Source organism: Zeus faber (genome assembly GCF_960531495.2).
Source record: "Zeus faber genome assembly, chromosome: 19".
Taxonomy (NCBI): Eukaryota; Metazoa; Chordata; class Actinopteri; order Zeiformes; family Zeidae; genus Zeus; species Zeus faber.
In genome coordinates, this window is record NC_137206.1 from 9833402 (window position 1) to 9852297 (window position 18896).

Sequence of the window (18896 nt, forward strand, 5' to 3'; positions counted from 1 at the left end):
TGTAGTCTAATCTTATGAGTATTTATTTCAGAGACTTAAGTGTGCTTACTTAAGGGCACACCATTATTCCTCGTCTTATTATTACAACCCCAAAACTTTAGCAAGCTACTCCTCGCACAATTATCAAGCCACAAAATCAAGATGTCCGACTCAACCGAAAGTAGTGCGCTATCACTTTGCGGAGTTTCGGCCAGCGGTTTACGAAATATTCCCCTTTTTGCCCAAGAGGTTTCCTATGGGGAGATAGTGTGTGGCAGAGAAATTTCGCCATTTTGCAACACATTTCTAACATGCCATCGTCATGGAAACCCCAAGAACCAAGGGGGGCATCATCATGTGACGTCTCCATGACGTCAGATTTTTCCCCTGAAGAGTGTCAGAAAGTTTATCCTAGAATACTTCATGAGGTGTGTTTACCATTACCATTACCAAGATCAAACAACAAACATTGCGACACCATATTTTGTGCTATAAACTTGTCTGGGGGTGGGGCGGGGGGGTACTTGCGAAATGACATACTACATACCACATACGACACATTTGCACTAAAGCCCAGCGTGCTTTAGTATGTGAGTAAAACATGCCAGGGTTTTTCGGACTTACTACATTGTCATATAGCCGTGACACCTCCTATCAGCCCTATGCATCGTTGATGACGACACTGCATAGTGTACAGTGTTGGCCTACTGTAATATGTCATCCTGGTACTTTTCACATCCTATTTAAACATACTAGGGATTAAAATTTACATACTAATTTGATATACTAAATGGTATGCTAGTGTGCCATTTTCGATGTGGCTCGCATCTCTGGAGCTCCAAAGCGCTAGCCCTACCTGGTGCCGACGTGCCACCATCCTCAACGAATGACCTCAAATTAACCGGCCGAGCTCCTTAAAACTTGCACTGGCAATATGGGCCAATATGGAGGCGTTGTGTTGTGTTTACTTTGTCTGAACTGCAGAGACCCCGGCTCTCTGTGGCTACATTTTCTAATCCAGAACCCTGTCCTACATTGTCTGCCCTCCAACACACACACACACACACACACACACACACACACACACACACACACACACACACACACACACACACACACACACACACACACACACACACACACACACACACTCGCTGTGCCCTCGTCTCACTTTGGCAATGAATAAGGAGCTGACACCAAACTGTCAACCTGAAGGCCGTCATCCCTCCCCCCGTGCCTGCTTGCCTGCTGCCGGTGTAGCCACCAGTGAGGGCACCCGCGCACAGCTTAAAGTGCGTCTATTGGTTTTTAATAAAACACGCCATGGGCCTGCCAAAAGCTTGGTTGCCGGCAACGAAGAAGGCCGCCTTGCATCTTTCAAAGCATTATAAATGTCACCGATAGTACAGTGGCAAGCCGGGGCGGGCAAAAGGCGGCGGCTCGCTCGAGGGCGCTCTTTGGGGAAATGTCAGTGTCAGCGATCATGTGGTTCTGTTTATTTTAAGCGTACTTAGCAGCATATGTTATCCATAAAGTATATCGTGGATTCCTTTTTTTTGGTGGGGTGGGGGGTCGGGGGGGGTGGGTGAGCCTCATCATTAAAATACAGCAGTATCTGCACTTTTTTTCCACTTTCCCAATTCGACACTCAGGCAGCGCGCTGACGGAGTGCCCGATGGTTCCCACACAAGTAGGCATTGTGGTGAAACACAATGTTGTTGTGTTACGGGGGAATGAAAGCCCACCATTGTTGCGCGCCGCTGCTTGAATCAGAGGTTTTATTTGATATAAAATGGGTAATTCCATTGCATAAGGGAATTAGTTGTATTTAAAGTAAGCCCGTCATGGGAAAAATGCTGTGTGTGTGCGTGTGTGTGTGTATGGGGGGGGTGGGGGTCGGGGTCCGAGGGCGGGTCACTTAACAGGGAAATCCTCAATTTCGGTTGATAATGGAGATAAGCCCTTGGTTAGTGCTGCCGAAAGTACTCGCGCTGGCCCTCGGGGGGGGGGGGGGGTCAGGGCTAGATTATGCAGCATACGGACGTGAAAGTTAAGCCCGGTTAATATGATCACATACAGCACATTAAAATGTGAATCACCGCGTTGTTTAATCCAACAATGCGTCGAAGCGTTGGACCAAAAGTCGGCCGGGGGCCCCGGCGTCACGGGCCAACAATGTGCAAGGAAGGAAAGGGTGGGGGGAGTGATTGATGACATGATTGAAATGGTCGATGTTACCTTCAGTGGCGAATTAAAATACTATTCTGGCAATGGGCCAGTGATCTGGTGTGTCCAATCTCTGGCCAGAAACGATGCCGGGTGATATTGGGGAACGGCGTTACCGTCCGATTGCATAACGGAAGCTCAAGCGAAGCTTATAAAATAAACCTCACCGACGGAGCAGAATCCCGCTTTCGCTTTGACATTGTTCACGATGAAATCCCCCCCCCCTCTCCCCCGCCGAACTCGCCCGAAAAACGAGCTCGTCCTTGAGGGATTATACCAAACACAAAGAGTTGGAAAGAGTTAAACTCTCCGCACCCCCCCCCCCCCCCCCCCCCCAAAAAAAAAGTATAAAAGTTTTAACTGGGTAAGCGCCAAGAGTCAATCCTCCAAAACTAACAGGTTTAAGGTTTTAAATGAAAAAGATAATCGTATTAAGAGGGCCAGACGCACAAAGAGAGCAGCGTTTCACGGTCTGGGATCCCGTTAATCACCTCGTAGGGCTATCTCAGGGCTCAGGTGTGGAGCTGGGGGCAGGGGGGGTGGAGTACACGAGATGGCGAGGAGAGTTGCGCAAAAGGGAAGAGAGGAGGGCGGCGGCGGTGACTCTGCCGTCCTGGTCCGTGGAACTGACCCGGAACGGAGTGCAAATTACGCTACAATATTAACTTTGGATGCCCGACACTCCTGGCATTTGGTGGACGCTTAGATATGTAGTCGCGGAACTAGCCGGTTACGCGGCCGCCGGTATTCAAAAAAAGCCTTCTTTGGCGTTTCCCGTTTGCCATTTTGTCTGGCTGGCTCTTTAAAGAGTCCGCGGGGGCTCTCCGGCGCCTTGAATGCCATTCTCTGTAGAGGACAGCCGCGCCGCCGGAAGTCAATTCCAAAGCGGGGTGATATGGCGGAGCTTGCCGCTGCGGCATCTGTCCCTGTTGACGAGGCCCCAAGGGTGTTACCACGTCGCGAGTGCGGCGGCGTAATTCTCCTGGCGGCCGGGCGTTGTTTTCGATTGAATTTCATGTGCCGACCTATGGGAGTGGCGCTTTTATTATTGCTTGGATTTCAGAGACTAGGTCTCCTTAATATCATTCCGAGGAAAATGGGGGCGGGGAGGGGCGTTAAAGTGGGAGGGCTCAAGGACGAGAGAGTTAAAAGTGACGACGTTTCACAAAAGTCCATTGTGTGGACAGTCCCCAAACTGAGCGAGAACGACCGAGCGTTAAGGTCCACGGAGCGGCCCCCCTCGCGTTTAGGCTGCGGCGCCGACATCCTTCTGTCCTTCGTCCTCCATCCCGGGCAGCATGTGTCGCTCTGACGTTCGGGCTCGCGTGTGTCTCCCGGAGCCGGAGGCGCGTCGAGCGAGAGGGGCCGTTGTTGCTAGGAGGACCGGAGAAGGAGGGGAGGAGGAGCAGCGGCACGGGGCTGGCAGGGAGGCGGTCCGTCCCCGCACGCTGCCGCCGCTCGGAGAGCGCAGCGAGGAGGTGCCTCCGTGACTGTCTGTTTCAATCTTGTCGTTTCACCGAAAAACGGGCCACTCGCAAAGGGGATAATGGTTTTATGTCAGTCTCTTCTCTTTCTCTCTCTCTCTCTCTCTGTCCCTCTGCGCCCCCCGCCCCCCCCCCCCCCGTCGCTCTCTCTCTCTCATGTTGTCACCACCTCTCTCTCTCTCTCTCTCTCTCTCTCTCTCTCCTGTTTTCCAGTGATGGCCTCAGCTGCGCAGCTGTGCTGGGGATCCCGCCGCCGCGCATAGCGAGAAAAAGCAGAGACGCTGTGACAACCGTCCTCCCGTCCCCTTGTTCCTCTCCCTCTTTCAAGTGAAAACCCCACCGCCCCTGCCCCACCCCACCGCCCCCACCCCTCCCTCCAAACCAAGACAGATCGGAAGGGGCAAGAGCAACACATCAAGCTGAAACAAATGCCACCATGTACAGCGTGGAGGACCTCCTCATCTCTCATGGATACAAGCTGCCCCAGCACTCCTCCACGCCTCTCCCCACCCCCACCCCCACCCCCACCCCCATCCCCATCACCGTGCCGGGGCCCGCCTCCTCCTCCTCCGCCCGCCAGGCACCCTCCCCCTTGCCCCCGTCCTACGGCAAGCACGGCCAGATGCCGGAGAGCAGGGCCGGCCAGCGGGCGCTGAACGGCTACGAGAGGGCACCCCAGGCCTGCAGGGTCACCTGCCCCAATGACAACAACAACGAGCCAGCCCGGGAGAAGGGCCAGCCGGGCCGGGAGGGGGACGGCCGGGGCCAGGGGGACAACCACTCCCTGGGCGAGTCCCTGACGTCAGACAGTGGGTGAGATTTCTGTCTTTTTCCCTTATACCTCCATTGTTCAGGCACGACTTGTCCGACCCTTGAAGCCATTTCCCGCACTTGTCGGATCACGACACCATCGGTACTTCACGTGGAGCTTAGAGAAGATGGGATGATGTTTACGAGGCCGAGGACTTAAAAATAGTCCCTTTCTCTCTCCTGCTTTCTTACATCCCTTCCCTCCTTCGTTCCTTCCGTAAACTTTGCCTCCCATTTCATCTCATAAGTCAGTGACTTGGGTGGGAGGAGAGACATTGTGTGCCGGCGTCTTAATCTGCCACATGGGGTCCTTGAAGTTCTAAACAAAGCCGCTGTTGAGCAGTCGAGCATTTATTTTACCCTCTTCACGCACGCACGCACGCACGCACGCACGCACGCACGCACGCACGCACGCACGCACGCACGCACGCACATACACACGCAGAAGCAGCCACATCTCACCAGGAGTTGCCAGGGTTGTAACACGCCACCTGCTCCTTTGGCTTTAGCAATACGTATGCCTCTACCCTTCTACGCTGTTCCAAAGGCGTTACACATTTTATTTTTTATAATTCATGCCCCATTAATAATACAGTCCTCATATATAGGCCCTACTTAAATATGTATATGGGCATGGAGGGCGGGGGTGGGGGGGCGGGGGGGCGCTATATTTAGCTCAGTCTGGAATTATGCAATCCAATCCCTTCTGGGGAAGGCGTGTTAAAATGTTTGAAATCTCTACAGACGCTACTTTGCCAATGCTTTTTTCCTTGGATGTTTTGATGTTTCTCTCTCTGAAAGTGGTTCTGTTATGTGTTGTTTGGCCACTCTGACCAGTGGCCAGGGTTTGCACGCTCTAACTGGGGCCGAGTCAATACAGCTGTTCACCAGATTCTTCCTTTTTATTTTGCTATTTCTTCGGGCTATTTCATTTTATTGTTTTTTTGTTTTTGTTTGTTTTTTCCCGAATCCGTTTTTTCTTTTTTTGTTTTTTTGTCGACAGTCAGTGACAGAGCATCTCAAAATAGTCATATGACCTTGAATAATGTCACCAGGGTTTGCAATGCTTTTCTTCCTTTCTTTCTTTTGCTTCAGAGACCGGGTAATCCGCCTGTTTGTGTCCGCACGCTTGCCAACGCTATGAGAGCGCTCTACTGGGGAACGTCGGGGGAATTCACTGAGACATATGTTTCGGGCATTTCTATCCGTTGTTGGCCGAGCCTTCTTTATTTTCTTCCCACTCCCGTCAAAATCCGTTTTGCCTTGAAGCAAGGCAAGGAACAGGATAAGGTTGAGTTTAGATAAGGAACAGGCCTATCTCGGCGCTCCCATTAGGCTTTGCTGCTTAGACCCAATAAGACTAATGATGGTAACTCATCCTACACAAGAAGAGCCACCACACACACGCGCACACACGCACCAAACACACCCCCACCCCCCCCAGCACACGGCTCCGGCCAGTGATGATCACGGATGGAAATGTCAAGGACGTGGAGCAGCCTCGGCCCCCGCAGGCATGCACATGTGCACGCGTCTTGTTGACATTGTCAGTCAGTCAGTCACCGAGTGGCTGCACAAACGGGCAGAAATAACCCGACCAGCATCCGGAGCGAGCCAGCTCGCCGCCACACGGGCTCCCCAGATGCTGTCCGCGTCCGAGGAGCAGGAGAACCGGGGTGCGCGAGGACGACAAAAAACGGTTGCGGTTGAGTTGTTGATCCGTCTTAAAGGACATCCAGGACTAACAGCCACAGTGTTTCATTGTGTAACGTTTTCATTACGGCCGAGAGAGCTGCGAACCAGTGCACTGCCAAGTGTGGCTGTCTGTCTCCCCCTAGTGGGAGGGAGGGGTACCGTCATCTTTCTACATTTTAGGTCAAACTCATTTTAGGAGTTTTGTTGCTGGAACTCAGTGGTTGAGTGTAATTGCTATTACTGGGTATATGTTTTATGTTTTGTTTGGCATTTTTTCTGCTCTGCAATTTCAATATTTCCTACTTGTAGACTGCTTCTAAATTATTTTCAAGTGAAATTTACAATCTGATATTTAATGTTTCTTTCCTTTCAGGTTCTGCGATGGCCCCAGAGGTCCCCAGTCTCAGTCTAAGGACGTGTCCTACTGGAGGAGGAGAGGCCAAGACTTCACTGTGCTGCTGGACTACACTGACTTAAGAGACCCACACGGGGGAGGGCAGGTGGGGTATAGTAGACCAGAGGGGCCACAACAGCCCAGAGGCCAGGAAGCGCCGGCCGACGACCGCCAGAGGGCAGCCCAGGAGAGGCAGCGCTGGGCGGCCCAGGCCCAGGCTCGCACAAGAGAGAGGGAGACCGCTCTGCACCACTGGAGGATGGCCGCTGAAAGGAAGTGCCAGAGTTTGGGGACTGACGAGTGGCGTCCAGCTGTGGGATTCGTCCGCCAGCTTTCAGAGAGTGAGGGCGAGCGATGGGCACAGGAGCAGCAGAGACTCAATGCCAGGACACCAGAAGGCATGGTAGTCCACCCCAGGACCAAAGCCAAATCCCAGTCTCTACCCCGGATGCTGCAGCCTGAAAGCCTGCAGTATGTGGGCATGACCTCTGGTCAGGAGCTGCACAGGAGGGTCAACGGCCACCCCCCGTCCCCCCATGACCTGTACAGAGCCCCTCGCTGGCCAGAGAACGGCCGGCCAGCCAGCGCCAACCAGCTGTCCATGACACCAAAGCCCCGCTTCACCCGGCCGCCCAGGCCCCCTTCGTATGAGGTGCATCAACAGATCAGGGGAAGTTATGAGGTGTTGTCTGGACGAGACTCCGTCCCCCCCCAGGCGAGGGATCGAACGCCGCTCCCCCTTTCCAGGACAGTTGACCCCCAGCTGGACTATTTTGCACAGGATTCTGGACCTCCAGGATACATCCCTCCCCCATCTTATAAGAGAGCTCCTTTAATGAGAGGGGGCCGTCGAGGCTATGGCGAAATAGCTGTTGACTACAGGTAAATGACTGTTATGTTTTCTTTGTGTATTTCTAGAGTAAAAGAAATGTCGACTATAAAATACATTTTTAGTAGGGATCAGAATTTCCACGTCCTTGCTGAGGTGATATTAGAACTGATTTGCGTATGAATACGAAACTCACAACATTTTAGTATTCAGTTTCCGTAAGTGTGCATATGACTTCTTGTGATTTGGGTAACTTTTGTAATGAGAAAAATGTACTGTCTAGTTTTACAGTTACTCTTCCATTGATCGGTTGTTTGGTAAGAATTATTCATATTATTTAACCATTAGCGGTGGAAACACTATGTATCTGTCATTTTTATTGAATCATTAAATAGACAAACACTATGTTTAATTATTTAATATTCACATCTTTAAAAGTTTTCAGAGTATGCCATGCCCCCCCTATCCCACACCTCTTCCACTCATCTAATGTGAAATTAGGGTTTATCATGACTTACACTATCTTTCCTTTAATATTGGTTCACTGTCTTCATACTTGTTTGACTCATGACGTTATCCAGAGAGTGAGAGAGTGTTATTCCATCTTTCCAGGTACAGAGGCGACATGTACCATCAGATACAGATGGCTCCAGATGGATCCCACTGGTTCAGCAGGCACCCAGCTGGCTCCTGGCCTGATCCCCAGAAAGAAAGGAGCCTGCCCATCCAGAGGCAGCTCTATCCGGTCTACACCGTACAGGAGCGCCCTGGCGGCGGTGTCCAGTACATCCCCTTTGACGATCCTCGTGTCCGTCACATCTCCTCAGCCCTCAGCGGAAACTCCCTGACGGACACTGACAAGATACGTCACATCCGCAATGAGCTTCCCAGCGTCACCGTGTCGGAGCCCGCCCCCGACGACAGTGCCTTTCTGCCCCCGCCGCTGGGGCCCTTTGTCGCGGCCAAACCGGCCGACGGCACCAGCCAGACGTCCTCTAGCAACTTGGACAATGACTATAACAGGTGGCACAGAGATTTGCACAAAGAGACTGTCGACAACTTCCCAGCAACTGACCAAAATTGCAACAACAGATATCCCAAAAATCAACGTCCTCCTCCCTTGCCCGTCTCCCCCTTCCAGGCCCCGGGGACGGCCTCTTCCCCATTTTGCCAGTTCTCCAGCTCAGAGCAGGGCTTTGCGGAAACTATTACCCAGGTGAAGAAGATTGTCCCTGACTCTGGGCCAGAGACGAACAGAAACAGTAAGAGAAGGGTGAGCGAGACCATCTTCTGCCTGGTGTCTGTCCCCATTCACACCCCCGCAAACATTAGCAAAGACTCCGCAGCTGATCAGAACAATAACGAGACCATACCGAGTCTGACCATCACCAACACTGACAGCATCACTGTGCGTCACACGGAGAATCAGAATTTGCGCAGTAAGTCCGTGACCGAGATGCCCATCAAGCCCCATCATTCCCATTTCTACAGCAGCACCACATCGTCTTTGAGGAACTACAAGAGAGCTCCTCTACGCAAGGAGATAATAGACGCGTGGGCCCTCCAAGCCAATGAAGACAAAGAGTTGTGCTACGCTGGATCCTGGCCTGGGAATCAGTACCGCAATCAGGAGACCCAGACCGTTTCCCCACCGATGGTGACAAAGAGCCCAGAACCTGAGAGCCCCCCTAGCAGAAAGGAGCCAGCCTGCCGGCCTGCCTCGGACATGACCGTAGACAGCTGCGTGGGCACGGACGACAGCGTTTCCTATGGCTACCCCATGGCAGGCCAGAAGAATCTTCACCCATCAAGCAACAGCGCCTTCTCTCGTCTCAGCCTGAGTCTCGCCCAGCCTCCATCGCCGCAACCTACGCAGCCGGCCTCCCTGTCCTCGCCGTCCAAGGAGGAGAGGAACCAGGCAACCCCGCAGCCATCCTCACCACGGAAGAATGGCTCCGTTCCACTAGACGCTGCAGATCAGGTGGCCTTTGGTCAGTTTCTGCTAAAGCCAGTGGACAGGCGACCCTGGGACGCTATCGGGGAGCTGGAATGCATCAACAATGAGCTCCAAGACACTATTAATAAACGACCAAATGTGAACAAGCACAGTGGGAATCCACACAATGTGCACAACAACGTTTTTGAGCTGAACAAGACAGAACAGCGGCACGATGGAGCTCGTTTGAACCCTGTCAGAGAAGCAATGAGTCTTCCACTAACGCACATAAATAAACCCAACAATACGAGAACTAGATCAGAGTCCTGCGGTCCCACCACTGACCCAGACTTCAGGGAGACGAGGAGTGCATTTTCCAGGCCTCAAACCACCGACAACACCCGGTCAATAATAGACGAGTCGTCTGTGCCTGTAGACCCAAATCGGCTCTACAGGCAGGACATACCTGTTCCACGAGAGTCCCTCCTGAGAGACGTGGGGCTTACTGTCTACACAGAGACACCTGGAGGTCCAGGAGAACCGACACAGCGCTCTCTCTCATTACCATCGCCACTTGAAAACCAGGATCTCAGTCAGCCCATGCAGCTGTCATGGGAAGACAGGACGCTGCTCGTTAAAAACAATGTGAGCTCGGAGCACAACTTCTTCGAAGAGCCTCGAGAGCATGTGGAGAATGAGAGAGAAGCCAAAGAAAACACACCACACTCAAGGGGTGAGCCAAATTGTAGCATGCGTAGAGTTGGGAGTGAAAACAGCAGGTCCTCTAAGGGCGAGGGGTCCCCGGGCACCCGGCTGACCAGGGAGGCTGCGTTTGCCTTCGAGGATGATGAGGTTGATGCCAGATACGCCATCCCTGAGCCGCTAACATATAGAAATGAGTCGACGATAACAGACAAGCACCTGGAGAGCCTCCTCATCCAGGAGAAAGCTAACACTCTGCCCGCAGAGGACCTCAGCAACCTCTTCGAGGTCAAATGCGCGAGGGGGATCCCTGAGAACGAGTCCATCGAGGAGAGAGCAGCCAGGATCCTAGGTATATCTGTACCTGTGGAGGCCCTGGGTGTGGCTGACAAACTAGCAGAAGACAGCCAGGGGGACCCAGAGACCACCCCTTCCAACTCCTCCACCGAAAATATTGAAACCTTCTCGGCCGAGATGGAGAAACCCAGTACAGACAGAGAGATAGAGCATGTGGCAGGACAGTGTGAGGAAGTGAAAGAGGTGTCATTAATGAAAGAGGGACAGGACACGGAGGATGACAAGAAGATGGGTTCAGGGTTTGAGCACTTTGAGCATGGTTTTGATGGTGAAGACGGACTGAGGACCAGCGAGGAACACAACAACGGCGACGAAGACCACAACGGCAAGGATCAGCAAGTGGTCGTGCTGGACCTTCCCGAGTTTCCACCGAGCAAACTGCCCCTCTCCTTACCTGTCTCCTGCAATGACAGGCTAGCGCTGAGTGCATGCAGCGGGGAGAAGAGAGGCCGCAGTGGAGCCTGCAAGCTAATTGAGTCGCTGCAGGACAAGCTGAGCTCGTCCGCCTCTGCTTCAGCTGCTCCTTCAGGCAGGTCGGCCACGGAGAGGATGGCCCGACTGAAGGAGCTGGACTCTGTGTCCCGGATCAGACGCCTGAGTCTCAAAAGCTCCGACTCCGGCGGAGAGACTGAGCCAGAGGAGAGGGAAGCAGACCCACAGAAGAGTAGCGCTGGCCGGGCACAGATAGAGAAAGACGATGCTGAAAAACAAGACCAAGGGGAGGAAACGATGGAGCAGCCGGAGGAGGAGGAGAATGGGGAGCAGGCAGACCAGGCAAAGGAAGCACACGAAACACACGAGGAAAAAACAGAACCGGATGAGGAGGGATATAAGGAAGAGCAAAATGAAACAGAGAATGTGGAAGTAAAGCTAAAAATTCACGAAGAGGGGCCAAGCAAAGAGATTGCAATAATGGAAGAGCAGGGGGTGAAAGAAGAGGCGGTGTTACAAACAGAAGAAGCAGAACAAGCACTGGAAGCCCGGGAGGATGGAGAACTGCGGCCGTCGGAGTGGGAGGGAACGGCAGGGAAAACGAAGGAGGTCAAAAGGGAAGTTGTGGCTGGCGGGGCTGCGCAGGTGAAGCGGCCCAGGCCCCGGCAGCGTAGCAGCAGCTCCCAGAAGCCCCCGCTGCTCCCAAAACCCCGCAGCGTGCCCAAGAGGGAGATCACGCTCCCTCTCAGCTTCAGCACTGTGACCTCCGGCTCTACTGGCCGGGAGGACGAGGAGGTGCTCGCCGTCTCAGGTGAGGACACAGTCTCTCATTGACCACTGTAATACACTGTGTGTGGCAGTTGCTGAAACTTTCTGTTCAGTATGGCACATAATGACCAGTAATGCTCAGACAGACAGACAGACAATCCCCAGCAAAACAATAATAATAAAGTAATAAAATTGGCAATGTGCAATATACCTAAAAATGCACAAAAAACTTGAAAAAAAGGTTAATGTAATAAGCCTAAAAATGAACAATAAACAATAAAAATAATTCTAAAATAAAGAAGAAACAAGAACAATTTGGCAATAAACAACAAATAAAAAAAACAACCAAAAACAAAACAACTCTGTATGAACAATTCACATTCTGACAAAAATACGAAATTGCCGTGGCACACATAGATATAGACAGACAGACAGACAGACAGACAGACAGACAGATAGTTAGATAGTGTAAACAATAAAAAAGAATCCCAAAATTAACAAGAAGCAAAAAAATAATAATTGTGATGGCTGATACAATAACGCATCCGGTGTGAAGCGGGCTTTACGGGACATTTTGGAGCCGACGGACGTCTTCCTGCGAGCTCCCCCGTCCCCAAACGAAACCAGTTTGGCGGCCATCGGTGAAAACGATTGATCTGCTTGTTTTTTTTTTTTTTTAAATGGTCTGCTCCTCCCTGTTCTCCGTCCAGACGCCTACGACCCGAGCCGAGTGGAGCGGGTGTGACCCCCCCGCCCCCGCCGGACCTCTGGCCCCCGCCCTCGCTGCTATGGGAACCCGCCTGCCTCGGGCTCGGAGGCTTTTCCTAAAGAATCAACTGAGCTCCGGCCGGGCCCCGTCCCTCCTCTTCCCCCTCCACCCGGCGCTGCCACGCGACGCTCCCCTCACTGAAGCGACTGTCCTGGTGCTGCGAGAGCTTCTTTTTCTACGGCCAAATGACCCAATCCCCAGCCCCGCCCCGCTCCCCTTCGACCTCCCCATCCTCATCCTTTCCTTCCACCGGTTGCAACGGGCGAACCCCCGTTTCGCGGAGTCTTTATTTTTGTTTTAATGCATGTCTTCGACCCCCTCAACCCCCCGCTGCACTCGGGCTCCCGTCGAGCTCTGGTTGTCTCTGAATATGAATGTAAAAGTGCTTTTCCGCAGCTCACACGAAACGAAATGTAACAAAGTCGGACGGCGGGGGGGGAAAAAAAAAAAAAAAAAAAAGAGTACAAAAGGTATTGCGTTACAATCAGTGTCGACCTTCAACCAAATGTAAATAGGAAAGAGGTTTAACATTTATGAAGAAGAAAACAAAAAACAGATTTGAGACTTTTCGTCGCTGAACAGATGTATATTTTCTTATCTACGTTAAGAAACGAATCGGGTCTTTGGACGTGTGAGTCTCCAGGGGGTGTATTATCAATAACTGACCCCCGCCGCCCCCTCTCGTCTTTATTCTTATACTCGTATGTCAGGGCGCTGTTTCTCAACCACTGTGCCGCGGCACGGCGGTGTGCCGCGGGAGTTCGCCGGGCGTGCCCGCCAAGTGTGGGGGGGGGGGGAGCTCCAGTGTCGTGTTGTGAATTAGATGCACGATCATATTCACCAGCTCCGTGTTAATCCCAACAAGCTCAAGTTTCACTCTGAAAGGGAGAATTATTACTAGTGATGTGAGGTTCCACTTGTTTTTTTATTTTATTTTTATTTTTTTGGAGAGTCGGCTCTTGACGGGTCGCTCGGCAAAAGGAGCCGTTGGATTTTCCGTTTCGGCCGGTACAACGAAGGCCGAGCGAGCGAGGGAGGGCCCCCTGTGAACGATGAGCGGGAGTCGTGAACGGAGTTCTTCCGAGAATCATAGATGTAAATCAGTCACATTCGATGTGAATTATGACAAATGCCGAGACCTTTTTTTCTTTGTTGTTGCCTTAAATTACTCCCGTGGCTCCAAGATTGGCCGAGGAGCGACTCACGACTCATTTCAACTCACTAACTACTAGTAGGCCCTAATAATAATAATAATAATAATAATAATAATAATCATAATAATAGTAGTAAGCACAGTTCTATGTGTTTGTGACATCTGTGGTGGTAAACAGGATAGCGGTTGGGAAACACTGCGTTAAGAGAATGTACCGGAGGGTCTGGGACTGGAAGGGGGAATCACTGTGGTCCTGGAGCAGCGCTCGGTCCGGCTCGACGCGGTGGGAGGGAGCTGGGTGGCGGCGAGGGGCGGGCGGTTGCGACGCCGAAATGACCGCTTCGTTGCATTTCGGCGCTACCCCACCCCACCCCACCCCACCCCACAAATCAGTATTTTCCGGGATCCCCCCTCCCCTCCAGCCCCCCCCACTGCGATCGGTCGGCGCGTATCCAGTTGTTGTTTTTTTCCGTCGAGCAATACGCAAAGTGTACAAAAAAATAAATATATATATATATATATATTTTAATGTGTTAACAAAAAGTTTATATTTAACCGTGCCGTTTCTTTTCGCCCTCGCTGTAGACGATTTGAGAAAAAAAAAAATCTTAACCGTCTTTTTTTTTTTTGGTTTGGTTTTGTTTTTGGTTTTTTTTTTAAGTGCTTTATGCGAGATGTGATAGATGTAGCTATAGCGAGCGATCGCGGTGTGCCTTGTACACACTACTGTTTCCGTGGAGACGTCGATTTGTGTGTGTGTGTGTGTGTGTGTGTGACATACGATGACCTTTGGGTGTAGCAATCGTAGATTTTTTGTCTTTGTTTCGTTTCTACTCGTTTGAATTTTAAAAAGGAAAAAATAAAAATAAAAATCGCAATAAATACGGAACGTGTTGAGAATATCCAATAATCCAGAGTAGCTTTCGACATATCACTGGTTTTTTGAAGCCGAGTGCATACCGGTTAACGGGGCTCTGCGCCCGTGGGTTATCAGCAATACGACACGTTTTCAACGACATACCAAACTAAACTATATGCTATGCATCAGGCATCCACATTCGCAGGCTTTCACGCTAAGATCAACACAAATACCGGGTTTTCTTTTTTTTTCTCCACCATTTCCAAAAAAAAAAACAACAACCTGTTTGCTTTGTTTCGACCCCATGACTCGGCTGTCGCCTCCGACCCCCTCGAACGGATCCCACTCTAGGCTGGCATGAGAGCGGCTTCGCTCTTAAGTTCGATCCAAGGTTGTGGTTTGTTTTTCGATTTTTTTTTTCTTTCCTTTCTCCGTGTTCCCCGATCGGCCCAGTCACCCGTACCTCCGTATCCCAGGTAGACCCGACGTGATCCGGTCCGACCTTTTTGTACTGCGACTTATTTGTAACATGTAAAAACTATTGGTGCACACATCTTTGCTTTGATATTTTCTATTTTCATACAGAAGTCTGTACAGCTTTTTTTGGTATGCTATGCACAGGCATCAATTATTATTATTATTATTATTATGATTTTTTTCAATTTTTTTTTGTTGCATGAAATGCGTCATTACAGAGAAAAGGGGTGTATTTGCATATAATTGCATTTGGTACTATACAGTCTATCGGATAAGCAAAACTGTTATATTTCATATACTGTATATTTTATTTTCAAAAAGTTAAGCTACATATTTAACAGAACAAGGTATTTTTAGATTATTGTGAAAAGGGAAATTATATTTGAGGGCTCATTTGTCTGTGTTTCTATTGTGGTCATCGAGAATGATCATGAATACAGGCGAGTGTATTTTACCGGTGTAAATGACTGCAGACTATTCATAAATAAAAGTCTTTGCATGTAAAAGTATTTGTCCCCTTTTTTGTGTGTCCGGCGAGAGTGAGGATGAGCGTACGCGAAGAGAACCTATCGGCAGACAGCAGAAATACAAATGAAGTTTTTTTGGGGTTTATCTTTTTTTTTAGATCAATATTTTAACGTCATTTATTTGTATTTTTGTTGTGTGTACTGTACTTAATTAACCCCTATGGGGGGGGAAACGGTTTAACAATTAATGGATTTTTATTCTGATAATTACGAACTGATTGACGAAGTCATTTCAAACGCCGGGGGAAATCGCACACGTGGGAAAATAAAAATAGAAATATGAGGCAATAGCAATGACGACATTTCGCAAAGCAGGGATGGAAAGGGGCGGACAGGAGGGTGCAGCCGGGTCAAACAAAAGGCTGGTCAAGGCCGGCGGTGGGAGAGGGGAGAGAAGAAACGAGGAGTTCTGTAACTGACTGTAGCAATCATTTGTGAGCCCACCGCCTTCGGACCAACCAAACCAACACGCCCGCCCGCGCGGTATTTAGAGCGCTGCCGTCCACACAACCGTCTCGGTGAGAGTGCCAGAGCTCCAGCGCTCGGCTCCGATCCGGACGAGGGCACGAGAAGGGGGAGAACCCCGCTCCGCCCGCTCCGCCCGCAGCGACGACCGCGCTGATCGTTGGACCGCGCCGTCTCTATTTGAGGTCGCGAAACAAACCCCGCTCGCCCGCGTTGCATTGTGGGTACGCGGAAGCTCGTCAAAAAAAAAAAAAAAAGGCGGCCGCTTGGGTACGTGCCTCTACACCGCGCGGTTATTTTGTGTTTTGGAGTCGTTGTTTTTTTTAATAATATACCTATAAAACCCACACACGCTTATTTTGACATTCAACAATACTGATGTTTTATTTTATATTTATTTTTCGATAAAAAAAACAACACTTCGTTACGAAACAAACCCCGCTCGCCCGCGTTGCATTGTGGGTACGCGGAAGCTTGTCAAAAAAAAAAAAAAAAAGGCGGCCGCTTGGGTACGTGCCTCTACACCGCGCGGTTATTTTGTGTTTTGGAGTCGTTGTTGTTTTTAATAATATACATATAAAACCCACACACGCTTATTTTGACATTCAACAATACTGATGTTTTATTTTATATTTATTTTTTCGATAAAAAAAAACAACACTTCGTTATGCCACGGTTTTCAGAGACGAACCACTTGACTTCGCGTTCGTTCAGTATCACGTCCTCGACGCGTCCGCGATGGTTTCTTAATGTTTTTTAGGTATTGATATCTATGAATAAACGAGTAGATAAAAACACTGCGCCATTCTCAACTCACTTCCGACGTTTAAAGTGTGCGCCTTTCATTTTCACCACCCTCAACCTCCGTTCGCCCGTTTCCTCCTCCCCGGTTTCCACGTCACGAAGGCCAGGGCGCCGCTTGCGTGGAGATACTTACATCTACAGAATTCCGTCGAATCTCTAATAGCAATTATTATCCCCAGTCAAATATTTTAATGTGCAAAAATATGAATAAAAAAATAAATAAAAGAAAGAAAATGACCAAAATGTATTGATTTACCGTATATGTTCCGTACGCCGGGTATACATTTGTATTCATTCTGGCTTGTATTGTTTATTATTGGTTTTTTTTTTTTTAGTTTTTCTCTGGAGCAGGTTTCGTTTCTTTCCTCTTCAGACTTTCCATGAGTTGCGATACTTTATTACTTTTTCCATTTCACTCCAAGCAAAAATCACCAACAGATATTTTAAGTTGTTTAATTGATTGTATTGAAATATAAAATTACGATACATACATTGTTAAAAGCATAAATAGAATATGATCTGCATTTTTTTTTTTTTTTTAAACGAATCATTCAACAACAAAAAAATAAAAAAATTTAAAATTAAAAACAACAACAACAAAAAAACAACAACACAGGAATAGGGCCGCTTCCGCAGTAACAGCTCCCTCTGTTGGTTGGACAGAGCAGCTACATCCTTGGTATGCTGGAGAATTAAAGCCAAGTTGGGATATGATGCCACGAATCAGTCAGAGCCGTTTTTAATGTTAATAAAATGAGACGGTGGTCCGGAAAAAAACCAAGACGGTGATATATTAATCTGAAGCTTTGGGTAAAAAAAAAAAAAAAAAAGAAACTTGCCCTGCAAAGTAGAAAGGCACTAGATCTTTAAATGACATACCCGCGTATGAATGACTCCTTGTTGCTGCACTGCACAAAACAGGCATCGCTGTTTGATGGGGGAAACACGTTACGGTTAAAAAAAAAAAAAAGTGTCATCCGTGTGTTGGCGTATTTACTGAAGCAAAAAAGCACCGGAAACATCCATCACCTTATTAGGCGGTCACGTGGTTCCTACGAATTGCACAAAATACAGTTGGAACTAAGGGTTTAACAACGTGCATCGGCCTTGTCTTACACACAACTTCCTTAAAGTATTACTGGTTCAGTCGTCATTTCAGTAGGTGGATACCGCAGCCACAAGCCAAAACTCTAAACAGCACTGTGTCGTAAATGGGAGTGATATAATCCAGAGCGATGGACGGCGCTTGTTAAACTGCATCACGATGCCGATATTGGCACAGGAGATAAATCCGAGCGGACGACGGAACGGACAGCACCACGCGGCGAGCCGAGTAAACTTGGAGGGGTTTTTTTTGGCGACAAGGTCGTCGAATTGGCCAAAGGCACTTGTGCGCACACATTAGGCTTTTTTTTCTTAGCACGGATGCATACAGGGAAAAAGAAAATAAGAAAATAATTCAAAATCACACACACTTTGCACTTTAAGACCTGAGGCTGTGACGTTTCTCCTTATGATTGAACATGCAATGCAGACTTAGCTGAAAAAAAAAAATATATATATATATGACAATGAATGTCCCCCACTGCGCTCTGCTCAAACATTACGTAATATGTGCTGTAACAGCAGACGAAATGCAAAAGTGAAATCCAATACGTAGCATAGTCACTGACAGTATATGAAAAAATACCCCGCAAAACAGGGGAAAAAATATATACTATTATGTTGAGTTTCTTGAAATGTTGTCAATGGATAACCAACCAGTAAATCACATTATTGGTGCATTATAAGCAGAGCATTAAAAAAAAGCAAGGAACTGGCCGAGTATTGCATTGCCATTGTTCAAAGGCACGAAGGGCATGCGAATGTGAAGACGACGGGGCTTTCTTCACGCAGTCAAACATAAGAACGGGCGGAACTGGCCCCCCGCCAGAACAGTCATCCACAAAGAATTCTATGAAGTCATTAAAAAAAAAAACAGGGTCCAAATATTTGGTTTTGTCCGTTTCCAGAATGTTTGATGATGCGGCACGGCTTAGCTTCCACACAAGTCCAGCTGGTGAGCAGAGATTCCTTTATAATACATGGTGGAATAACTACTTTTCTTGGGTGTACAGCACAAAATCACCCCCCCCCCCCCCCCCAAATAAACAGGCACCGAATACAGGTTTCACGGCTTTCTTGACCAAAAACAAAAAAAAAAACGGTGGAGCAAAGAGTTAGAGGAAAT

General features: G+C 49.2%; 1 protein-coding gene across 1 annotated transcript; it reads left to right on the forward strand.

Moving 5' to 3' along the window:
• Window positions 1-4125: 4125 nt before the first annotated feature.
• On the forward strand, window positions 4126-12357 carry jcada (junctional cadherin 5 associated a; the record flags this gene model as incomplete). Its single annotated transcript, XM_080020098.1, has 4 exons — window positions 4126-4502; window positions 6568-7470; window positions 8030-11655; window positions 12323-12357. The coding sequence occupies 4 exons, from the start codon at window positions 4126-4128 to the stop codon at window positions 12355-12357; spliced, it is 4941 nt and encodes a 1646-aa protein (XP_079876224.1).
• Window positions 12358-18896: the final 6539 nt, after the last annotated feature.